The sequence below is a fragment of the Sminthopsis crassicaudata genome, chromosome 4 (assembly GCF_048593235.1).
Source record: "Sminthopsis crassicaudata isolate SCR6 chromosome 4, ASM4859323v1, whole genome shotgun sequence".
Lineage (NCBI taxonomy): Eukaryota > Metazoa > Chordata > Mammalia > Dasyuromorphia > Dasyuridae > Sminthopsis > Sminthopsis crassicaudata.
In genome coordinates, this window is record NC_133620.1 from 165696092 (window position 1) to 165722289 (window position 26198).

General features: G+C 32.7%; 1 protein-coding gene across 2 annotated transcripts in view; it reads left to right on the forward strand.

The window, feature by feature from the left end:
* Positions 1-26198, forward strand: part of MOXD1 (monooxygenase DBH like 1) — a 120524-nt gene that overhangs the window by 80833 nt on the left and 13493 nt on the right. For both annotated transcript variants that reach the window (XM_074309816.1, XM_074309815.1), the window contains 6 exons: positions 6743-6922; positions 7446-7548; positions 19731-19897; positions 20974-21165; positions 21804-21863; positions 23712-23854. In XM_074309816.1, coding sequence (XP_074165917.1) covers positions 6743-6922; positions 7446-7548; positions 19731-19897; positions 20974-21165; positions 21804-21863; positions 23712-23854 — 845 coding nt within the window. The remainder of the gene's footprint in view (positions 1-6742; positions 6923-7445; positions 7549-19730; positions 19898-20973; positions 21166-21803; positions 21864-23711; positions 23855-26198) is intronic.

Genomic DNA, 26198 nt, shown 5'->3' on the forward strand with positions numbered 1-26198 from the left:
CAATTGCCAACCTTTTCACAGCATTTAGTGTGTATTATAATCCCTTTTTCTTCTTTATTACACTTGAACACCTGGACTTAGTGAATGTACTGAATTGGATAAGACGGCTATGATATATGTTCCAGTCCATCTTTTATCCCCATACTTTTGCTTTATCTGTTCTCTGGTCTTCGAAGGGACTCCCTCCCCACTTGTCCTTCTTAAAAGCACTTATTTCTTTCAAAGCTCAACTGACACATCATTTTATTTTTTAAATTGATTTTTCTTATCTCTGTTATTCAATAGTATTTTTTTACAATTTTCAAAATTCATTTCTGTAAGTTTTTGAGTTTTAATTTTTTTCTCTCTCCCTCTTACCAGAATATCAAGCAATATATATATATATATATATATATTTATATATATGTACACACACACATATATATATATATATATATAATAATTTAAAACATATTTCCATTAGTCATGTTGTAAAACAAAAATCATAATAAAAAAGCTATAAGAAAGAAAAAAGCAAACAAAACAAGGTGAAAATATTATGCTTCCATCCACATAGTCTCCATAGTTCTTTCTCTGGATGCAAATGGCATTTTTAAAATCTCTGTCCATTGGAATTTTCTTGGATATCAATGTATTGCTGAAAAGAGCTAAATCTATCATAGCCAATCATCATATAATTTTGCTGTTACCATGTACAATGTTCTCCTAGTTATACACTTTACTCAGTATTATTTCATGTAAGTCTTTCTAGATTTTTTCAAACCCTTCTACTTGCTCATCATTTTTGTGACATATTATTGCATTACATTAATATAGCATAACATAATCAACCATTCCTCAATTGATTGGCATCCATTCAATTCTAATTCCTTGCCATCATAAAAAGAGCTGTTACAAACATTTTTGCACTTGTGAGTTCTTTTTCCTCTTTTATGATCTCATTGGGATAGAGACCCAGTAATGACACTTTTAGATCAAAGAGTATGCATAGTTTTATAGCCCTTCAGGCATAGTTTCACATTGCTTTCCAGAACAGTTGTATCATTTCACAACTCCACGAACAACTTGTTAATGATCTAGTTTTCTCACATACGCTCCAATATTGATTATAATCTTGTCCTGTTATTTTAGCCAATCTGAAAGGTATGAAGTAGCATCTCAGAGTTGTGTTATTTGCATTTCTCTAATCAGTAATGCTTTAGAGAATTTTTATATGACTACAGATTGCTTTAATTTTTTCATCTGAAAATTGTTTGCTCATATCCTTTAACCACTTATGAGAAGGGGAATGGCTTGTATTTCATAAATTTGAGTCAATTCTCTATGCATTTTAGAAATGAGGTCTTTATCAAAAACACTGGCTATAAATTTCTTCCAGCTTTCTGCTCTTCTTTTTATTTTAACTGCATCTATTTTATTTGTGCAAAATCTTTTTAATTTAATGTAATTAAAACTATTTATTTTGCATTTCATAATAATCTTCTTTGGTCCTAAATTCCTCGCTTCTCAAAGATATGACAATAATCTATCTCTTGTTTTCCTAATTTGCTTATAGTATCACTCTTTATGTCCAAATTATGAACTCATTTTGAACTTATCTTGGTATAGGATATGAGATATTAGTCTATGCATACTTGCTACCATGCTATTTTCCACAAACACCACTCTTGCCATGAAACCTTTCTAAGTCTTTTCAACTGGTAATGCCCCTTCTGAAATAACTTAGAATTTATTTTCATTGTGCTTGTCTATGTTCACATTGTCTCTTCTTATTGCTTTTTAAGGAAAAGGAGTGTTTCATTTTTGGTTTTGTAGTCCTACCAGTTGGCCTGGGAACAGAAGGTACTTAATGAATGCCTGTTGGTTGATTAATTGATATTAAAGAACACTGATTGAGTTAAAATAATAGTAAAGTCCTGCCAGAGTGGTATTATCAGCTGCCTTAAGGAAGACACAGTGAAAGGAGACATCTGGGAAAGATGTGAACAAAATATTATTACCTAAAATAAAAGAATGGATGGAAAAGAATATCTTATTTATTAGTCATGTTCACTCCCATAACCTCTTTCTTTTTTCTTTACTTATTCTTTCTGTGTGTTATTTCTCAGTCTCATGTTCTTGACTATTGGTATTTTTAAATCTCTAACTTGAGTTCACCAGAGTGTTTTTGTTGTATAATACCTGCTGAAGCCTTGTTTAGCTGATATTCTAAGGATCTCTAGTGCTAATTTTTTCTTTTCCTTTCTAGGGATTGATCATTAATGATGTTTTATTCTAAGACAGAAATTAAACAGTTTTTATCCACTCCCTTAATAAAGCAAATCTAAAATGGACATTCCAAAAATAATAGTCTCATATATATATATATATATATATATATATATATATATATATTTTTTTTTTTTTTTTTTTTTAGAAGATTCTTCCTATCTGACTTTTTTAAAATTTTATTTTATTTTATTTTATTTTATTTTTTTCCTCTGGGCTATATCTGTCAGACTGTTGTTTTTTTTTTTTCCTGTTCCTGTAACTAACAGGTAGCCAACAACTCAGCTAGACAAGTCTTCCTGTAATCACCCTGAAGGCATACATGAAGTTTGGGCTAGGCGCCAAGACCTAATATTACAAGCCCCTTCCATCTCCCTACCCTGGGATTAAGTAACTAATTCAACAACAATTATTTCTTTTTTTCTCTCTTTCTCTTCCTTTCCTTTTCACCCTCCCTTTCTCCTTTCCTTTCTTTCTTCTTCCTCCTTTCCTCATCCCCCCATTTCTTCCCTTCCCTTCCTTCCTTCTCTCATCATATAGATATATCAAAATGAAATAGGATAGGCTTCCGTTATCAGAATACCAATTCACTTTCAGTTGAATACTTTTTCTTGTCATAATTTTAATTATTCTTTGCAAGATTTTGAAGAATCCATCTAATTCAACTTTTGGTATTCCTTGCTTTTATGGTAATATACTACTATTCAGTGTAATATAAATAGATCAATGAGCTTTAAATAAGGAAGATGATTTCAAAATGTTCTCTTATCACTTACTGGTTATGTAACTCTAAGAAAGTCATTTAATTTTTTTTTCAAGACTCAATTTCCTCATCTTTAAAAATCAGACAATATTATTCATAAGACCTACCAGCAAAAGTTGTGAGAAGCAAATGAGTTAGTGCCATATAAATGTCAGATATTATTAAATCGTTTTTCTCATCTTATTTGATTGAATTAAGAAAAAAAGCATTCTGAAAAAAACTAAGTCTATGATTATGCTTTTATGCTTAATGATCTTTGAATTATTTCACAAGTGACTTCAATGATGACTTTTTAACTCATAAAAGACACCAGAATGAATTAGATAAAGGGATTTTTGGATTTAAGAAGACTTAGATTTAAGTCTTGACCCTGATACAAAATACCTCTTCACAGCAATTCATTTAATCTTTCAATATTCTTATTATTGTTTTGTCATTTTCAGCCATGTCTAATTCTTCATGACCCTATTTTTAAAGTTATCTTGGAAAGGAAATAAGAATGATTTTCCATTTCTTCTTCTCATTTTGTAGATGAGGAAACTGAGACATGCAGGGTTAAATGACTTGCCTAGCATCACACTGTTAGGAAGAATCTAAGGCTAGTATGAACTCAGGAAGATGAATCTCCCTGACTCCAGGCCTGACACTCCATTCAGTGTATGACTTAGTTGCCTCTTGTAGGCAACTATAGGTCTCTTATAAATGAGGTAGTAACATGTATTGGTAGAAGAGTGTTTGACAATCCTATGGAAAGATTTCAAGCCTAAAACAGATTTGGGGTAAAAGAGGGAAGAATCATAGTTCCTGAGTGGTCATAATCTACAGAATAGATACCAAGGAAGAAAATGACACTATTTATAAGCAAATAATTGGAAGCATAATACTAACTTAAAGAACAGATAAAATGTTTTGTAAGAAACCAAAATGTAGGAAAGAAAAAGGCAGTGGAAGAAAGAAATGAAATTCTGTATAGGGTAAAGAGGAAGAATTTTTTTTATGTTAAGAACTATATAAATAGATAATTATCATGAGATGGTTCTATTGTAGAGGGAAAGGAAAATACCCAGTAATTAGACTTCTAGAGTATGAAAACATATTAATTATGGGTATAAGTTATATTAACTAATATTAAGCATATCTATATAAATTTAACATTAATTTAACATTTATTTTCTCGTTTGATTATCACTTCAAGTAGGGTCACGAAGAGTCAGACATAACTGAAAATGAACAATATGAATATGGAATGGTTAAGTGAATTGCTGTAGTTAAAGAGGCATGTTGTATCAGGGGCAAGACTTGAACCCAGGTCATTCTAAGTCCAATAGTCCCTTTATCTATTTCACTATGGTGCCTTTTGTGATTCATGATTTTAAAAAAAGGCCTTAGGTTCTAACATAAATCATAGCATAAGTATAGGGGGAAATTTATATATATATATACATATGTTTGTATATATGCAGCTATTTATATATTGTCTGTGGATGACTCTGGAAAAGAGAATGAGGCCAATGATTTCATGTAATTTTACTTCACTTAAATCCAATTTATACACTATCAAAATATATCAATCATATCCTAATCAGGCAGATGATGAAACAGCAGGTTAATTCTGCATGCAGGTAGTCCAAGCTATAGTCCTCTTCTTACTGGATGGAGCAGAAGAATTCAACAGCCCCTGGATATTTGAGCAGCCTTTTAAGGACTGCATTGTTCACTTCTTGGTATGAGGAAGGGGTTAGAAAAAATGCCCTAAAATTTTCTGCTTTACCCTGACCTGCTTACTTTGGCAGACAGGGATCCTATCTTAAGATCAAAACACAGAAAAAATGTACAAAAACTTCTGGAAAGATGATTTTGCTTTCCATTAGTACATGGAATATTTACATACTTATATATAGCATGAAATCAAGTCTTGTTATGAAAGAAATAGGAAGAATTGCCTCCAAATAGTAGCTGTAGGTGAAAAAAAGGCTGGCAAATGAAGACCAGCTACTGAAGTTGAAGCTATTTACTGATTTATTTCTGGAGTGACTGCAGTGAAGATGAGCACTATGAAACTGGTGTCTGTTTTGCAATCAAAACTAATCTGGTCAATAAGAGACAAGATGTGAGTGAGAAAGCCAATGTGTGGCACAGAGTGCTGGACTGATCATAGACTTATCCTTTCCAAGATATATATTTGCACTCAAAAAATAGTGGACCCAGGCAAGATGACTTTAGAAGACTTAATACTAGTAGAGTAGAGTACTTCTGTATGGATAAACAATTTGTTGCTAACTTGATATTTCTGCATCAAAGAAGGCACTACGCTCTATGACGGAAGCAAAATTGCAGTAGTTCAAAAGAAACATGAGATACATCAATTTACAGACATCACCACTACCAATGTAGACACTATATAGATATAGTGATGTCATTTTGGTCCTCTTTGAGAACAAAGGATAACAACCAATCAAGAAAACATTCATGAATGATTTTTTCATTTTGTAAATGATTTTAGTTATTTTTAGGTTGGTAGCTGTCACAATGCTTATATTGTGAGCAAGCTGGAAAGTAACTTGGAGAATAACAATTGAATAAACAATTTAAAATAAAATTTTGTCTCATGACTCAAGCCAGAGATGTAACCACATGAAGATTTTTTTTTCATACTGTTTTTGGTCCTTGTTAAATCCTATGCAAAATGGAGTCCTTGGGAAAGTAAGAAACTCCATTGATTCACTGGTAGGCAGCTTTAATCTATATAATACCACTTGCAAGTACATATATGGTTTTGTTAGCATGAGTACTATAATTGAATACAGATTTACAATGAGTCAGTTACAGTGATCTGGGGGATTCTCTCCCCCTACTCCATCAAATTTTTGCTTCTTGTGTATTTTCCTCATTTCAGAACCCTGAAAAAGCAAATGTGGTATATAAATGTTTTTCATAAGTATCTGAATGTGATTCACAAGTCAGATTCTATTATGTACTAGGACTAGGGCATAGAGTACATGAGACAGATTCTGAGTTTTAATGATGTGTTCTTCAGATTTAAATTAAAAACTGTATATTTAATCCTTTGGTGTATAGATTAATCCCTTAATACTTGAAAATAATAATGAGCATGTGAAATGGCAGTTAAAGATTTTTTAGATCTGATTCTTTCTTCCCTGGATTCTCTTCTGAGGCTACAAATCTTAGAACTATGACTTAAGCATTGTTTTTCTTTTGTTAAATCATAAAGATAATATTAATACTTAAGGAAAAAAAAGTTTTTAAGTGTATACTCCTGCATGAACAGCAATCATTATTGTGTTATTATTATCATCATACCTAATACCAAACTCCTTGTAAAGCAATAGTAACTTCTATTTCTATAGCATTTTAAAGTTTAAAAGATACTCTTCTTACAACAAAACTGTGAGGGTAAGAATAATGTGTCATTGTCTTTATTTTACAAATGAAGAAACTGAAATCAGAGAAATGATTTTGTCATTGTCACACAGTGGAAATTTTCTGGACATAAACTCAGGTCTCCTCAGACTAAATTCACTTCTTGCTTCATTCCACCTATGCAAATAACCATATTATAGTTCAATCCAAATAGTCACAACATTTGTGTATCTTGAACAAGATATTCATATTCAAGATATATCTGTTTCACTTACTTGTTTTTTGTTAAAATTATTGTATTTATTACCACTTTATTTTTCTCCTCTACAGGTTGAACCAGTAATACAGAAAGGCCACGAGAGCTTAATACACCACATTCTCCTTTACCACTGCAGTAACAATTTTAATGAGAGTGTTTTGGATTATGGCCATGAATGCTATCACCCAAACATGCCAGATGCTTTCCTGACCTGTGAGACAGTGGTCTTTGCTTGGGCCATTGGTGGAGAGGTAGGATTAATAGTTAAAGAGTTTACAATTTGTCATCAAGGCATAAACACTACATCCCTAAGGAATGATGTTTCTAACATGCTTTTGGCTTTAAGAATCAATACAAAAAACTGAAAAAGAACCAGGTCTTGGTGTCAAGAAGACATTCTACTTATTACTCATAGAAAGTGTGTCACATTGAACAAATTACTTAACCTCTCATTTCTTCCAGGCAATTCTCTAAGACTCCAAGTAGCAGAATAGTTGTTGATCTAAATTGGTAGGCGTTTCCTCACTCAGAACTGCCTGTATAAGTGAAATAATGGTCCTTGACTCTCAACCATAAAGCAAATAAATAAACTAAGCAAAAAGGGCTTTCCTCTTTACTTACAGAAAATGTTTTATTAAGCCATTTCATTTTGTTTTTATGGTTTTTAATATTTGATAATTTTGGAATTTCTTTCAAAATGGAAGTTTGTAGATTAAGATTAAAGCTTTCAATAGTGAGCACATTATAGTGATTTACATACATCTCAATTCTTAGGGATTTTCATATCCTCCTCATGTTGGCTTGTCCCTGGGTACGTCATTAGACCCTAACTACGTTCTTCTAGAAGTTCATTATGATAATCCAACATATCAGGAAGGTGAGTTTTCTTTTTTTAATATATTTTCCACTTCATATTTATTATTAAATATATATTTATTTATATATTAGCATATTTATATATATAGCATATTAAAATGCTATTTTTTGAATCTTCCAATGCCACTCATTAAGAATTCAAACAAAGATCAGTGCTGTGCTTTCAGGAGAGTTTTGTGGGATTGATTTGAATTTGTTGATGAATGAACCATGCAGTTCTGTTATGTTGTAGGATAATACAAGTTATGTTTTGTGACATGTACCTAATAAATCTTTGAGGCAACCTTCTGCTAAAAATGTTCTCCAAATGAAGTAAATATACAGATTACCATTTATTACATTGCAAAGTAGAAGTATTTGCGTCATCATGTCATTTTGTCATACTTAGGACAAAAATCATAAACATTGCCCTTAAGATCTAGTAAGACTAAGTTTGGGGTAGCTAGGTGGCATAGTGGATAGAGTGTAAGATCTGGAGTAAGTTTTATCTTCCTGAGTTCAAATCTGGCCTCAGATAGTTACCAGCTATATGACCCTGGACAAGTCATTTAGCCTTGTTGGCTATGAAGAAGGAGCTCAGACTTTTAATTTTGTTAATTTTTAAATATTCATCATTTTACTAACATTTGGGGAGATTACCATTTTATTTTTTTTTTAATGCATTTTTCTAGGGATTTGGACTGTGAGTGATTTTTATCCTTTACAGCTGCTGTGTCTGCAGCTACCCTTCCCAAACAGGGGGCTCTGAGATCTGAGAATGCAGCTGTGGAAAGCTGGAAGCAATTTCCCTTATAGCACAGCTATAACTGTGACTCCTGATTAGCCATATTTCTTGCCCTAAATTTGATATAAAATAATATTAGGGAATCCCCTATTGCTGATGATTCTGACCTCTTATCTTTTTTCCCCTAAGAATTTTATATAGAATTATGGCTCTGTAAATGAATAGAGTGAAGGATTTTTTTTTGCAAAAAAATAATACACTTTGGAATTCTAACCCTATAAGAGGCTGGTGGTTTGCCTAAACTTTCCCTTGTTTATGATTATATGTTTTTCTTGAAATATGGCTACTATTTCAGAAGAGTTGATTTTTTTTTTTTTCTTCTGTGTGTGCAGAAGATTGTGGGTCCCTGGTGGCAATTCTATTGGTCTTTTGCTAGGCTGTAGGTAATAAAAAGGAGTGTAGTAAAAGTCTAAAGTGGTCAATTGCCAGAACTGCAGCTAATAAGCTTGGCAAACTAAACTGATTAGATGTGAAGACTGAGTTAGCACCCTGGATACCTTTGAATCAGCTGGAGTCAGGATAAGCAAAAGTCCTTGATCTTTATTCTTGGTCTTTTGGGGTAGAGTCAGGGAAATGGACACAGGAATCCCCACACCTTTTTTCTCTCTCTCCCTCCCCCCAAAAGTAACTCTAGCTTGTCTTACTCCACCTTCTAATCCCTCCTCCAATTCTTTGTATATACCAACAGATCAAGCCAGCACAGAATAGTGGGGCGGGCCATTTTCCAACCATATGCTAATAGAGTATTGTCCAATAAGTAATTAGCCTTAAGTGTTCAGTTGCCCAAGTGCATCTGCTCAGAGTTTCAGCCCTTTACAATTAGTTCTATATATGCCAGTAAGATTCCAAAGCCCCAGTCTATCTCTAATAGGAAATAAGTATAATTCCCACATGAACTTTCATATAAAAATAGCAAATGGTACTAATGTATTATTTTGAAAATAATTTTGTTTAGGTAATGAATTATTGATTTAATTAATTCAATAAGTAACATATTAGTGGCTAAAAGATTTATTTCAAAAAGGAATTAACACAGTTTCTAAAATCATAAAACTAATAACTTAAAACTCATTGGAACTGTCAGTTAACTGAAACTATTTTTACCTTCCTTTTATTATTTTAAAATATATTTTATTGACTTTTTTCATTTACATATTCTATATATGTATATATGTATATGTGTATATATGTATCTGTGTGCTTATGTATGTGAATAAATACATAAATACACACATATATATGTATGTGCGTATCTCACTAGTATTTAAATCAATAAGCTACTGAAGAAAAAAACAAGAACTTTGTAACAAATATTCATAGTCAAACAAAACAAATTCCCACATTGGCTATGTCTAAAATATAGCCTATTCTGCATCTTGAAGTAACTAGGTGGCATAGTGGATACAGTACTCATTTGACTTGAAATCCAAAAATCTGAATTCAGGTCTGGCCTCAGGAACTTATTAGATTTGTGAACCTGTGCAAATTTTTTCAGCTCTCTTATCCTAGGAACCATCTACTAGGAACTTGTAAAGAAAAACACAACCAGTCTCTGTTCTCAAGTTCACAATTTAATTAAGATGGGGAAGGGGAAGGCATGCAAACAACTATATGCAAATGGTTTGATGGGGAGACAAACAACTTACAAACTACATACAAATAAAATATACTAAGGATAAATTAAAGTTAATCTTATAGGGAAGGTACTAGCATAAAAGAGGATAGGGAAAGGTTTTCTGAAGGAAGGATTACAGCTAAGACTTGAAATGATATGCAAATCAAATGAAATAGAGATTTTTTTAATAAAAACTTTATTTTTCCATATACATACAAACATAGTTTTCAATATTCACCTTTGTAAAACCTTGTGTTCCAAATTTTTCTCCCTCTGCCTCCTCTCCTAGATAGCAAGCAATCCAATATAGGTTAGACATGTGCAATTCTTCTAAACATAAAAAAAGTTTTACCAAAACAAAACAAAACAACATTATATTAATATACAACTATTATTGGCTAACTATTGAGTCTATCACTTTTCTGTCAGAAGATGGATAACATGCTTCACCCCTAGTCCTCTAGAAAGCTAAAAAAATTAACATTATTTTAAATAATAAAAGGATATACCAGCCCAACACAGCTAAAGACAAAAGAGAGGACTGAGGGATATTCCTTTCCTCTCAGGAATTTAGCTTAAGCTTGGGTTTTCCTTGATAACTATCTTATCTTCTAATACTGATATAACTTTCCTCAAAATTGGTTAGCAGGAAGGCTGTCCCAAGAGAAAGAAGGAGATCCCTTAAAAGTGAGATAATAAAGCCAAAACAAGGGGCTTATTTAAAATTCACAAACTGAAAAAATTTTAATTAGAAATCAATAAACCAAAATTACCTAGTGGAAAGGTACAACCTACAAAGGAAACTCATTGCATTGATCAGAGTTATTGAATCTTTTCATTTTGTTTATCTTTGCAATATTGTTACTATTCAATGAATTGTTCTCTGGTTCAAGCCACACCAATCTGTATTAGTTCACATAGTATTCCCACATTGTTCTGAAATTATGATATTTTTGTCATTTCTCATATCCCAATAGTATTATCATTATATTCATATAATACCAGAACTTTTTCAAATCGTCTTGACACTTATGCCTTTAGTTTCCAGTTCATTGCTGTCATGAAAAAAAAAAAAAAAAAAAAAAAAAAGAAGATTCCTTTTCCTCTTTCTTGGACCTCTCTAGGATATAAAACTAATACTAGTATTGCTAGATTGTGTGCACAGTTTAGGGACTTTGGAGGTACAGTTTCAAATTGCTTACCAGAATGGTTAGAAAAATTCCTCATTCACCTGACTGTGTACTAATGTTTCTATTTTCTTCCAGAGCCATTAACATTTGTCATTTTCATTTTTTCTTTTCATTTTGCAATCTGATGGGCATGAGATAGAATCACAGAGTTGTTTTAAGTGTCCTTTCTTGAATTAATGATTTGTTGCAGTCTTTTATATAATTGTTGAGAGCTTAGATTTCTACCTTTGAAAACTGATCACTGACACTTTCCACTAAATCTCTCTCCCATTCCTACCTTCACTGTTATCTTCAACACTATCATATAGTACTGTCTTTGTAACAAATATCATAGTCAAGCAAAATAAATCAGCATATTGGCCATATCTGAAAGTACATGCCTCATTCTGTACCACATCTCTTCCAAGAAATAAGAAATATGCTTCACAATCCATCTTCTGACATTATTATAGATGATTGTATTGGTCAAAATTTTAAAGTCTTTCACCATTGTTTTCCATTACATTTTTGTAATACACATATCTTATTATTTTCTTAATTCTGTTTATTTCACTCCATATCCTGTATACTTTTTTCCATATTGTTCTCTTGATTTCATCTCTTATAAATCCAATCTCTTTTTTCACCTTCTCAGTCTTTGTTGATTCAGCATCAAAATTATGACCCCTAATTGTAAGTATTCCCTAGAGCTTTTCCTTAGACCTTCTGCTTTGTTCTGTGTGTCTCTGTCTCTTTCTGTCTCTCTTTCATTCTAGTCTTTGTCTGTCTCTTTCTCTGACTCTTTCTTTTTCTCTTCCCCTCTTTGGTCTCATATGCTCTCTTAGTTTTAATTATTTCTATGCAGACAACTTCCAGATTTTATATCCTGCTCTAGTCATTCTCCTGAATTTCAATATTGCATGACCAACTATTAAAAATGTCAAATTAGATGTCTCATAAATATCTTACACTCTAAATATTCAGAACAGATCTCTGTCTTTTCCTCTAAGCCCACACTCCTTTGAATTTTCCTATTTTATTCCCAATTCCTATAACTATACAAAACAATAAGTACTTAATAAATATGTTTAATTGATGTATTGATCAATTCATATAAATTTTACAGTTTTTCAAAATTATTCACATTAGCCCTTTTCATAGTAATAATATTCTTTATAATTCATATATTATGTTTTAGCCATTTCAATACTGATGAGTAGCTACTTTACCACAATAAAAAACTATATATTTGTTGTCTGTATGTATGTGTTTATATGTGCATGTTCTTTCTTTCTTTGATTTCATTGGGAATAGATGCCTAGTAATGGAATTGCTGGATAAAGACTTGTACAACTTTTAGAGAATTTTTAGCCACTAAATTGTTTTCAAGAATAACTGAACTGCAAGATGGTGGATTAGGAACAGTTATCCAGACAAACTCTCTCACATTCCCCTCCAGCAATTTCAAAATATCACCCAAATCAAGTTTTGAACTGGCAGAGTCAAGAATAAGTCAGGATAAGAAATTTTTCTAGGCTAAGAAAATTTAAGAGATAAGCAGGAAACATTTATAACACCAGGTAGAGACCTGGTGCATATCCGTCTAGACCCCATACATATGGTGGGGAAGCTCTAGGAACAACTTTGAGAATTTTCAATACAGAGATTGTGAGGGAGTTGGACAAGTGCTCAGAAAAAGATTATAAGGGACCATTTGCTGACACTTGGTATAGCTCCATTATTCACATGCAGTTCTAAATCATAGGTCCAGGTGAAGTGGAAAAGCACCCCAAATTGGACCGTGAGAAACATAATCTTGAATCTTTGTAGTTAGAAGTTTATTATTAGTTCTTTACTCCCTACTGCAGATGGTATTCTTACACCCCCAGATGTGCTGTCCTGAGAGACCTAAGTCCTTGACTTGATGAGCTTAAAGAAATATTCCTTGCTGCTGCCTGAGAATGACCCCCTTAGAGTGAAACTTTTTTTTTTTTTTGGCCTCCTGTTTAGAATATAAATTCCTTTATTGTGACAAATGTATCAAGAAACATTTTGATGTCTCTCTTTTCTTCCTATAAATATGTGGCCCTTAGACCACTCATTTGCTGACTCCTCTGTTCTGGTGGGGTGCAGTCACTAGTTAGCAATAAATGCTCATAAATTTTCATTATTTTGGCTGCCCTGTTTTTTCTCTCACCTAGCTACTTCATTTGGAGGCCCCAGCGAGATAGTCTTTGGCTCTGTTTTGACAGCCAGTCCCTTTCCCTGGGTTGCAAAGGGGGGTTACCATCTCTAGAGGGTGGCCAACAAGAAATGTTCCTCAGCCTCAGACTTTGGTCATCCACCCTTGTGGACCAGGAAAGGAGACATAAATTTGACTCAATTGGCTTTGAGCGTTCTGGGAACCAATTTGTTTCTGGGTGAGTAATCAAGGATTGTAGGTCGTTACACTGGATGCAACATTGAATAAGGCCTACTGGCCTCCCCAGGACGCTGGCAGAGTGCCCTGCTGGTTTGGTTGTCTGTTGTGTTCCAAAATTGTTTGTCTACTGTCTCTTTGTGTTTAAGTTTACTTGTGTCTATCTAGTTCTGTGTGCCAGTGGCACAATTCTGGTTCTGAGTGCCTTTTTGCACTATCTGGTTCTCTGGGCATTCTCTGTGAAGGCAGAGAGAAGCACCAATGAGGCTCAGAAGCCTAAAAAACTCTGTTTGGGTTCTGGGAGGGAAGACTCTTGAGCTGCAACAACTTCCCCAGGGCTATTCTATGGTTTTTTAATAGCCCCTAGTCTGTATATGTTAAATGTTTGTTTAATGTTGTAATTTTGCCCCTATGTCTGTGTGATTTTTGTTCCATATCTGTTACTTGTCTGTCTGTTGTGTTGATTTAAAGAGCTCTGTGAGTTTTAAGAACACTGGTTAAGAAATTTGGCAATTGGTTGCAGCTATATTTGGTATAAAAACAAATTTACTTTGTGATTTTAAACTTTTTAACCTGTTATACTAATCTGTAAGTAAAAGAACAGAAAACTTGACTATTTTAAACTGGTGGGGTGCAGTCACTAGCTAGCAATAAATGCTCATAAATTTTTTCATTATTTTGACTGCCCTATTTTTTCTCTCGCCTGGGTACTTCACAGGGTATAAAGGAAAGTTGGTAAGGTCAGTCACAAGGAAGGGAACAAAGACCCTCATCACTGTACCAAAGGAGAGAGCAATACCAGAGTGGATACATCCAGAGGAATAGGGGTGATTTCTTGGCAAAGATCATAGTGTAGACAAGGAGAGAAGTGATGACATCCCTCCTCAATATCATACCACCTTGGAAGCATCAAAAGCTATTAGATTCCCACCTCCAGAACTATTTATGAAAACAGTGGTACAAAAAGCTTGCATATGAGGGAGTTCCCTTCCCAGCCTCAGGTGAGCAGACCCCAACTTTATCATAAAGTTCAAAGTCAATAGATAGGTTGAAAAAATGAGCAAAAAACAATAAAGAATTTGATTATTAAAAAATTACTATCATATGAGGTAATAGCAAACCATTAACTCAGAAGACAAATATGTGAAAACAACTACAAAAAGTTTCAAAGAAAAATGTTGGGCCCAAGTCCAACAATAATTTCTAGAAGAGTTAAGGAAAGATATGAATAGAAAAGGAAAATTCAGGAAAAAATAAGTGTGATTAAAGAAAATTATGAAAGAAGAATTAATAGCTTGACGAAAGAGGCACAAAAATAATGAATAAAATAATACCCTAAAAACAGAATTGATCTGATTTTGGCTTAATTGGCCTAATGAGGAACAAAAATTCAATGAAGGAAAGAATTCCTTAATAAATAGAATAGATCAAGTGGAAAAAGAGGTGCAAATTAGAATTGAACAAATTGAAACTAATGGCTCCACAAGACATCAGGAAACAATAAAACAAAGTCACAGAAAAAAAGAAAAACAAATGTGAAATATCTCATTGGAAAAACAATTGAATTTGATATAGAACAGGCGCAATAATTTAAGAATTATTGAACTGCCTGAAAGCCATTATCAAAGATGGAAGCTAGACATCATATTTCAAAAAATTATCAAATAAAACTGTTTCAATACCTTAGAAACAGAGAGTAAATTAGACATTGAAAGAATGCATTGATCATCTTCAGAAAGAGATCACAAAACGAAATTCCCTGTAATATGTTATAGGCAAATTGCAGAGATCCCATATCCAAGGAAAAATACTTCAAGAAGCCAGAAAGAAACAATTCAGATATTGTGAAGTCACAGTCGGGATCACACAAGAATATTTAGTGAAATAGAGAACTTTCAAGCATTCCTGATGAAAAGAACAAAGATGAATAGAAAATTTGACAAACATAAGACTCAAGAGAAGGATAAAAAGGTTAACATGAACGAGCAATAATAAAGAACTCAATAAAGTTAAACTATTTATACCCCTATATAGAAAGATAATACATGTAACTCTTAAGAATTTTATCATTATTAGGGAAATTAAAAGGACAGAGAGTATGAGTAGGAGATTATATGGGAATGATTTTTTTTTTTTTTAAATAAGGGAAGAAAACCATGTACACACTGGGAGAACAGAGAAGGGAAGATTAGAATGTAAAAGAGGTGTACCAAGAAATATGCAAGCAATGCTTGAATTTCGCTCAGAACTGTTTTAAAAAAAGAAGACTAATTCAGGAGGACCCGAGTTCAAATCTGGTCTCAGACACTTAACACTTCCTAGCTGTGTGACCCTGGGCAAGTCCCTTAACCTCAGCCTTAAAGGGGGGCGGGGGGAAAGAAGACTATACATACATAATTGTGTATAGATATATTACTAACTCACTGTGAAAATATGAGGGAAAGAGGATGAGAGAAAAGGGGATAATGACATATGGGCAAATTAAGGGAGGCAGTGGTTAAAAGCAAAATAGACTTGTGTTACTTGTGTACAGCTAGAAGGAATATACATAGATTGAGGGTACAGGTATAAGGTGAATTTGAGGAAAAATTTAATTTAGGGATGGAAAAGTGGACCACACTGGGTGCAGAAAGAAGGGAGAGATAGAATGGGATAAGTTATTTCACATGAAGAAATATGAAAGATCTGTTGCAGTGGAGGAAAAGATGGAAAAGTAGGTAATGGGCATTACTTGAACTTTACTCTCATCAATTTTGATTCAAAGAGGGAATAACATACATAATCAGTTGAATATAGAAATTTATCTTACTCACCAGGGAAGTAAAAAGAGAAGATTAAGTAATTAGGGATATTGATAGAAGAGAAGGCAGATTGGGAGACATGGTAGATAGAAACAAAACACTAGTGAAGATGGAAAGGGTGAAAGGAGAAAGGAAAAATAGGATGGAGGGAAGCACACCATTAGTAATCATAACTGTGAATATGAATGAGATGAATTCTCCCATAAAATAGAAGTGGATAGGAGAATGAATCAAAAACTAGAATTCTTCAGTGTGTTGTTAATAAGAAACACTTTTGAAGCAAACACAGGCAGAGAAAGAAACAGAGACAGAGACAGAGAGAAAGAGAGATGGGGAGGAGAAAAAATAAGGGGCTGGGAACAGAATATTTTATCTTTAAACAATCTTTACAGCAAGTAAAGCCTCATTCCTGTTAAAGACCTCATTTCTCAAATACATAGAGAACTGAGTTACAAGCCATTGAAATGAAAAATGAAAAATGGTCAAAGATATGAAGACAATTTTCAGATGAAGAAATCAAAGCTATCTATAGGCATATAAAGAAGCTCTCAAAATCAGTTTTGGTTAGAGAAATGTAAATTAAAACAACTCTGAGGTGCCCCCTAATATCTTCAGACTGTCTTATATAACAACAAGGGAAATGATAAATGTTGGAGAGGAAGTGGGAAATTAGGACACTAATGCACTGTTGGTGAAGTTGTGCACTGTTCAAATCATTCTGGAAAGCCTTGTGAACTATTCCCAAATCATACATATCTTTTGATCTAGTGGTAGTACTACTAGATTTGGGTCTCCAAAAGATCATTACATATATTAAATTGCCTAGCATTTTTTAGAAGTGGGGAGGGGAAGAAAGCTTAGAGAAAATTGTGAAATTCAAAATCTTGTAAAAATGAATACTAAAAATTGTCTTGACATGTAATGGGATGAATGGAATGCTTTTTTTTTTTTTTTTTTTTTCTTAAAGCAAAATAGACTTGAGGAAGGGCAAAATAAAAAGAGAGGGAGAATAAATAAAAGATGATGGGATAGAGAGAAATATATGGTTAGCAATCATAACTGTGAATGTGAATTCCTATTCCTATTCTGTTAATCCATAAAATGGAAGTAGATAGTAAACTGGATTAGAAATCAGAATCCAACAATATGTTGTATATAAGAAACACTTGAAACAGGAAAACACACACAGTGTTAAAATAAAGGATTGGAGCAGAATGCTTCAGCTAAAGTAGAATTTTAAGAAGTCAGGGATAGCAAATCATGATCTTGGAGCAAAAGCAAAAGTAAGTTTAATTAAAAGAGATGATCAGGCAGAATATATTTTGCTAAAAGATACCATAGACAACGAAGTAATTTTAAAGTGAGTCAAATTTATAAAAACAACAGTTCCCAATTGATCCTCATCAAAGGATATGATTAGGCAATTTTAATAAGAAGCAATAAAAACTATTTGTAGTCATTTGAAAAATACTCTAAATCATTGTTTATTAGAGAAATTCAAATTAAAGCAACTCTGATTGCCACATATACCTTCCAAAATGACAAATGCCAGAGAATAATAGCTTAATTAATGAATTGTTGGTGGACTTATGGGAACTTATCAAGACTTTCTGGAGAGCAATTCAGAACTATGTCCAAAGAGCTGTGGAATTGTGCGTAGTCTTTGACCCAGCAGTAACACTAATAGGTCTGTATTCCAAAGAGTTCAGAGAAAAAGATAAAGAACCTATACATACAAAAATGTTTATAGCAGTTCTTTTTGTGGTGGCAAAGAATTGAAAAGTGAGGAAATGTTTATAAATTGGGGAATAGCTAAACACGTTGTGGCATATGATTATGATAGAATACTATTGTGCTACAAGAAATGACAAAGTGGAGTAATTTCAGAAGAAAAAGAAAAAAACCATGGTAAGACTTATATGAACTGATACAAAGTGGTGTAAACAAACTGGGAAATCATTGTTCACATTACCAGCAATATTGTTGTGATGATCCACTGCAAAGGAATTAGATTAATACAAAGATCAAGACAGTTTGAAAGGTCTAGTGAAAAATAGTATTCATTTATAGAGAATGTAATTTGAAGAATTATTTTCTCTGTTTCTTTTTTGGAAATATGACTAATATGAAAATATTTTGCATGATTTCATATAAAAATTGATAATGCCTTCTCAGTAGTTGTTAGAAGAGATGGAAGGGGGACAGATAAATTGGAACTCAAAACTAAAAAAATAAAATAAGTTAAAATAAATCACAAATTGGGGGAAATTTTTTAAAAAGCCAAATTGGATCAATTCATAATAGATGTAAGGGAAAGAAACAAAATACAATTATATAAGCTCATGCCAGTGGTTTATTTAAATAAAATTGATAACACTAATAGATAATTCCAAAGTAACTGTAGAATAAGTACATCCAACAGTTAGTATATTAAGCTCCATATTTTTTCCTCTATAATTGATTTTCAAAGAGGCACAACAATTTCCTGTGATAAAAGAGAGTGCCTTCTATTCAGCATACTGTTCTCCCTAAAATAGGAAAAAAAGACTAACATTTTGGAAGGATTTTTAATAATCAATGAAAGCCAGAAATGTTTTTTCATTAAATTAGAAAATTTAATTAGACATAACATTTAAAAATAATTCCTATTAAACTATGTTTTATTGAATTAGACAAAACACATGTTATTTTAAAATATTTATTAGAATCCTTTGGACTTTAATCAATTTCATATACAGTCACTTATAGATACTCTATGAGATCAGCCTCAACACACACACACACACACACACACACACAAAATCAATGAATTTCATCATGATAGTTTGTGAAATGTCAAAGGGTCTTAGTTTGAAAATGAGTCAAAAAAGGGGGGTGGAATTAAAACCACTTTGGATAGTGGTTGTTGTTGTTATTGTTGTTGTTGTTGTTGTTTATTTTTATTTTTGATAATTAGCAAATCAGTTGCAGAGCTGGAGTTATTTACTTTTATTTTGAAATTGTTGTGTCAGTTCAAAATTAAGAAGAACCTACTTTGAATTATTATTAGTTCAGATGAACGACCTTTAAATTAATATTTGGTCTTCATTTTAGAGGATTGTGGCATACCAGGTAGGTGACTCAGATTTTTCCATAATTTACTATGAAGTTTGACGGCGGTTAAGGTAGTGTTAGTTGCAGAATAGTCTGTCTAGCTTTCCACTAATGACTGGCCTTTTAATTAGGGCTTTTCAATTCTTACAATGCTTTCATGTATTGCCAGCTTTATTCCTTCATTGAAGACTTTTCATTGCAGAAAACTAATGAACCCAGCTTAATAGATTAGAGAGTAATGGCATTTTTATTTTTTCTTTTACAGGGTCAAACTCACTTTCCATCATGTGCTTTTATTACAGGCTTGATAGATAGTTCTGGACTGAGGTTCTTTCATACCACCATTTTAAGGAAATATGATGCTGGGATAATTGAAGCAGGTCTCTGGGTCAGTCTCTTCCATAACATCCCTCCAGGAATGCCTGAATTTAGATCAGAGGGTCATTGCACTCTGGAATGCCTTGAGGAGGTATGTCTCTTATCTGACTTCATTAGTTAAAACAACTTTTTGCATTAACTAACATTCTCAGAAAAGTACATGGTTAAACAACATTCAAGGAACAAACATTACAGCAAAAGCTCTGAATTAAGCTATTGCTAAATATCTTTGCTTCAATATTAAGAGTATACTTTTTAAGTGAAATTTATTTATGAATTGGGGGTCCATTTCTAATAGATCTATTGTAAAGGCAACTCATCTCTTTTTGATAATGTGATGGTAGTTTAAGAAATGCATTGGGCTCTTTTATCTGTCTCTGAAATCCTAAAATGTGTTTCCTCATTCTATCTTGGAAGACCAAGTGATCATACACTAATTAGGAAAAAAGATCTGGGCTGAACTCAAGGACTTGGACTTTCCACTTATTTTCTTAATATCAATTACAGAGTACTATTTTATGTTTCCTTGTAATCTTGTTCTTGTTTACATAGCCCCTCTTCATTCCCCCTTCTCTTTTTGAATCTCTCTTCTCTTTTTCCATTTCCTTTGTTTCTCAATTCCCCTACTCTCTATTCCCTTCTTCCCTTTTTCTTCTTTACCAGAAGGAAAGAAGAATGTTAATTTTTTTAAAATAAATTGTTGTTTTCCTCGAATTTAGTAATTTGAAGAGACTTTTATAAATGAAAGCTCTGTAAAGTTGGGGCATAACTTTTTAAAATAATTATGAATAATACTGAGCTAAACAAATTTCTTGAGTTAAAATTGCTTGTGCTGAAACACAAAGAATAGTCCTGGATAATCTCAGTTTAGAATGGCATTGTGGCTATTCAAGCATTTATTCATTCTACCTTAATTTTTTCTCCCTGCCAACTTTTTCTTTAAGCTTTCATTACTACAAACCACCTCAAACTTCCATTTGTTTTTGGCCAGTAGAATATGTATGCTCCCTGAAGATATGAGCTTTCATATTTTTGTTATCTAGCATCCAGAACAATAAATATAGAAGACACTAACTAAATAGCTTCTCACTGAACATTTTTATTTGTTTGCTTTTGCTTTCAAAAATGTTGATGAGATTTTTTTTTGGGGGGGGTGTTCTCGCTTAGGCCCTAGAAGCTGAAAAACCAAGTGGAATTCATGTATTTGCTGTTCTTCTCCATGCACATCTTGCTGGTAGAGGTATCAGGATGCGCCATTTCCGTAAAGGGGAGGAACTGAAGCTACTTGCTTATGATGATAACTTTGACTTCAATTTCCAGGAGTTTCAATATTTAAAGGAAGAAAGAACTATCTTGCCGGTATGCATATCTTTATCCTTTTCCTTAGAACAATATGGAAGTCCCAATGACTTAAACTTATGAAGAATTATATCAATCAAATGTTTGATTAGTCCTTTTATTTGCATAGGCAGATAATATATGCTACATATATATTCATATATTCAAATATATATTTCACATATAAAATATATACATGCATACTCAACCTATGAAGAGTCCACTTCATAACAACACTAAGTCATTGAGAAATTTTAGAAAGAAAAACATAGAGGAATTTTAGAAATAAAAATGTTATATTCTTTTTTTGTTATTTGTTTTCAATGGAAACATTTTCATCAATTTAATAGTATGACATATTCCATATCTGTATCTGTGGTCTATTTGCTACCTAATAGGATTTTAATGCTTTTTAGTAATGTATTTGAGTTTTGCAATGTGACCCAAAGCATGGGAAGTATTGAAATAAATTTTTATATTATATCCATACTATATTTTGTAGCACAGCACCTGGACATTTGAAAGATTGATATTAAATATAGAAAAAGTTATAGCATCTGCAGCTAATTCTCTTGAAGTCCTGCCTTTGTTACCAACAGATCTGATTTTTTAAAAGCAATGTAAAACTTTAAATATGGACAATTCTAATTCTGTTTTAGGGTGACAACTTAATCACAGAATGCTGCTATAATACAAGAGATCGTGTACGCATGACATGGGTAAGCAATTATTTTAACTAGGTTGAGTTGGTTGGAAAAGAAGGCATAAACTTTACATTACCATAAAAAATGAAGCAAAATGCATTAAATTCTTATTAAAATTCAAACCAATAAATGCAATTGTGTTATGAGGATGAAATTATTTGATAGTATAACTTTTTATAAAAAGCTAGTGCATATATTTTTCATATCTTTGGTCATTAATTCAGTGTATTAGAGCACCCGGATGTTAATAAGAACAAGTTCAATCCTTGTAAAGTTAATCCTTGATTTTTCTTTTTATTCTATAGTCTCAGAATCCTAAGTCTAAGAAGGAAAGCTACTAAAGGGGACTGATTTTGTGAAAATGATTCCAAAAGTTGGCCTTATATACTCTTTGTAACAATAACAGTGTATTTATTCATAGCGCTTTTTTTTTTTTTTTTGTAAGAGAGGGGGATGTGAACCATTTACACCTTCTGCTCTCATTATAACATGTAAGGAGAATAGTAACTTAAGTGTCTAAGCAACAAATTGTCTATATCTCTGGGGAACTAAGATGTGCACAGATTCTAAGAGCTGGAGTGTTAGAAACAGCTAGGACTTCCTTTAGAGGAGTAGATTTCTAGGTTTGGGGTTTGGGGTTTTTGTGGGCAGTCAGAAAAAGATAGTAGACTGAGACAGAGAGACAGAGAAAGATACAAAAAGAGAGATCAATATTTTTCAGATGTGGAAACTGAGACTGAGAAATTCTGATATCAGTAGGCTCTTTCATAATTGTCTAAAATGATATCTAAATTCAGGTTTTTCTGAGTCAAGTTCTATTCATTTTGCCATCCTGCCTCATGTGAAATATGTAACATGTGATAACAGAAAACAAATCAGAGAACTTTCTGTGCCCAATTGAGTAAAGCAGTTCTAAGTCTCTTCTAATTGAAATTCTGAACAATTCTGAATAAATTGGGCCGAAATTTGATTTTATTAACATTTAGCAAACATATAAAGAAATCTGAAAGAATGGGGTAGTGGATGGTGCAGTGGATAGAGCTCTGGCCCAGAATCAGGGTGACCTGAATTCAAATCAGGTCTCAGATACTTGAGACTCACTAGTGTGTGACCTTGGATTCTTATCCCCAACTACATTGCCAAAAAAAAAAAAAAAAAAAAAAAAAAAGAAAAGTTTGAAAAAAGGAATATATTATTTACTAATTTAACAAATAATGAGCTCCTGTGTGTTTTTGCATTTTATAAAAACTGTTGCACATTATCCCACATTCATTTGTAACTAAATAGCATTACTACTTGTAAGTTACTAAGATAGATTTATAGATAGCCTATAATAATTTTCTCTGTGTTCTTCTTAGATACATTTAGGTTAGACTTGTGATTCCTGAAATCAGAGCTAAAGTTAAGATGAATTATTTGGATGAAGTGAGGTGAATTATTCTCCCATACCCTTTCTAAGCTTAACTGAGTTCAAATTCTGTGTTGTTGACCAACGATGCAAAAACTCCTACTTTTATAGTTATGAAATTTTAAATTTGGTTATCTATTCTATTAGAGACAGATTTATTCAGGTGATTGGTGGAATTGTTTCCTGAACTCATCAAGTTGGCCACACAGTTTAGAAAAGTTACTAGATCAATGAATACAATTTGATCTTGTAATAGGCATAGGCACTATTCCTGATAATTATGAATGGCAACTCAGAAAACCAAAATTACATTAAGGATATTTTTTATCTTCAATATTTCTTAGTGTTAGCAGGGACTATAGGATATTGTTTCATGTGTTATCTATCCCTCAACCACAACTAATAAATAATAGATGTTATTAATTGTACTTTAACTGAAATTACTCCATTTTTAGGGTGGACTAAGCACTAGAAGTGAAATGTGTCTCTCATATCTACTCTACTACCCAAGAATCAATCTTACTCGATGTGCAAGTATTCCAGACATTATGGAACAACTTCAGTTCATTGGTGTTAAGGAGATCTACAGGCCAGTCACGTAAGTAGTCCAAGGTCCAATGGTTCTCTATCTTAGTACAGCTCCAAGTGAGCTTAATTTTTGTATTGGCTCTATTATCCAGTCATGGTTTTTGGCTTTGATGTTCCATCATTTTTATACCAGTAGAAGGAACATCTGGAAGAGTGATCTCACATGTTTCACAGCTGGTATCTTTTGCCATATAAAACAGAAAAAGAAAAACTGGACTTCAGAGTTTTGGTTAGCCATAAGGAGTTCTTCAAAGTAAGGGTCATTAAGTCCTGGAATGTAATAGCAAGGGAAGTGGTCTTCTTTGGAGATTTAGATTCAGATTAGGTTTTAGTTTGTCTTGAGCATGAAAATAGGTCTGTCTACATATTTGATGACTTCAAGGTTTTTTTCTTTATAATAATAGTATTTTTTTTAATGTGACAAACATTCAAGTACCATTTATATTAGGCTCTTTAGAAGTTAATTTGATAGATATCAGCAATGCTAATAAAATTACATATAAATAATTAAGAGGAATACTGAATCAATAAACATTAATTTATTACCTATCATGTCAGACACTGTACTAGTTCTGGAACAATATACAGAAAGAACATTGAAAAAAGCCCACTCTCAAGATGCCTGCATTATGTTGGGATAAGGAATACATACTCATTTAAGCATATACAAAGTTTAAAACAAAAGTATTTTGGTGAAGACAAGCACTAGTAGCTGGGGGAGAGGTAGTCAGCAAACCACATGTTGGAAACTGTGCTTGAAGTAAGATCAGTGGTAGGTATTGATATAGAAATGTTGAGTTCAAATCCTGACTTCAGATGATTTAGTCACATCAATTCTTTAAGACTATTCCCTCATATTACAAATAGAAGCCTATATCTTGGTAACCTGAACCATCTCCTCTTGTGGAGTCTCAGTTTACTAAGCTATAAAACAAGAGAGTTAAACTAAATGCTCTCTAAGAACACTTCCTACTCTAAAATTCTGTACAAATGGGATATATGGGACATACAAGAAGAAAGAAATGCAGTCCTAGGGCAAAGTAAAAAAATGAGCATTTAAAAAAAATAGTTCACAACTGAGCTCAAAATATTTCCAGAGAATGAAATTCATTCATTATGAATTGGCAGGATTAACAATCAGATCACAAGATTCAGAGTTCATGAAGTCATGCTTGATATAGGGTTCTTTTTATCTTGACAAAGGCAAGACTTCATAAAAAAGAGATATTGAAAAAGGATTATGATTTTTTCCTGATGTGAATCCCTAAAAGCAAAAGTCACTTCTGAACAACATTATAAATTGTGGATTGTAATAGCAGTATTTCATAGAATCTTGGGTTTGTAGAAGCCTTTGAGATCATCTAGTCCAATCTATATCTGAACAGGAATCTACATCACCACTACCAAAAGAAAGTGTTCCTGAAAAATAATGATTTACTTAGAGTCTTTCAGGGATAGGCAATTTACCATCTTCAGTAACAGTGGATTCCTCTTTTGGACAACTCCCATAATTAGAAATGAGAGGCAGCTTAAATCTACCTCTCTACAACTTATGTCCATTCTTCCTAATTCTGCCTTCTGGAAGAAAGTAAAATAAGTCAAATCCTTGTTCTTAGTATCACAGGAGCAGAGATTTAAAATTAGAAGGGATTTAACAATAGGAGCTTTGTTGCATTGTTATCTCTTGATTGCTGTACTTCACAATTGAAGAGGACCAACATAACATCACTATGTCAGGACCAATATATATTGTGTCTGACCAATATGAGTTTGTAAGTCTCTAAAACAATTAGTTCATAAGAACATTTGATATGGAATTTGAAGTGAGTTTGTGGTACTAAAACTTGCCAGTCTTTTTCATGTGAACTTCTTTCTGTTAAACTATGACTTCTGTTTCCTGATGCACATTTATAAGTTAAAAAGTTTATATATTAAATTTTATTTAATTTCATTGAACTGATTTTTCTAGGCAACACATTTTGTCTTAAATTCTGATTCTATTATCAGAGTGATAGTGATTTCCCTCAGATCTTTGATAAGCATGCCATGTATACTTTCATTCAGGATACTGATAATAGTGTTGAACACAGGAGGGCCAATAACAGATACTACAGGCATTCTGCTGAAGATTTCTCTAAATCTAACTATTGATACTATCATCTAAACTATCCTTCTCCATCTAATATCTAAGATTATTACATGAAAGAAACTTAATTCAAATATCTTCCTAATATTAAACCATGTTTGTGATATGCTCTTGATTCACCATTCTAGTGATTCTGTCCTGAAAAGGAAATAAGTTTAATTGCTCTATTCTTGATGAAATCATTTGGTATTAAGTGCCAGTTAATTAC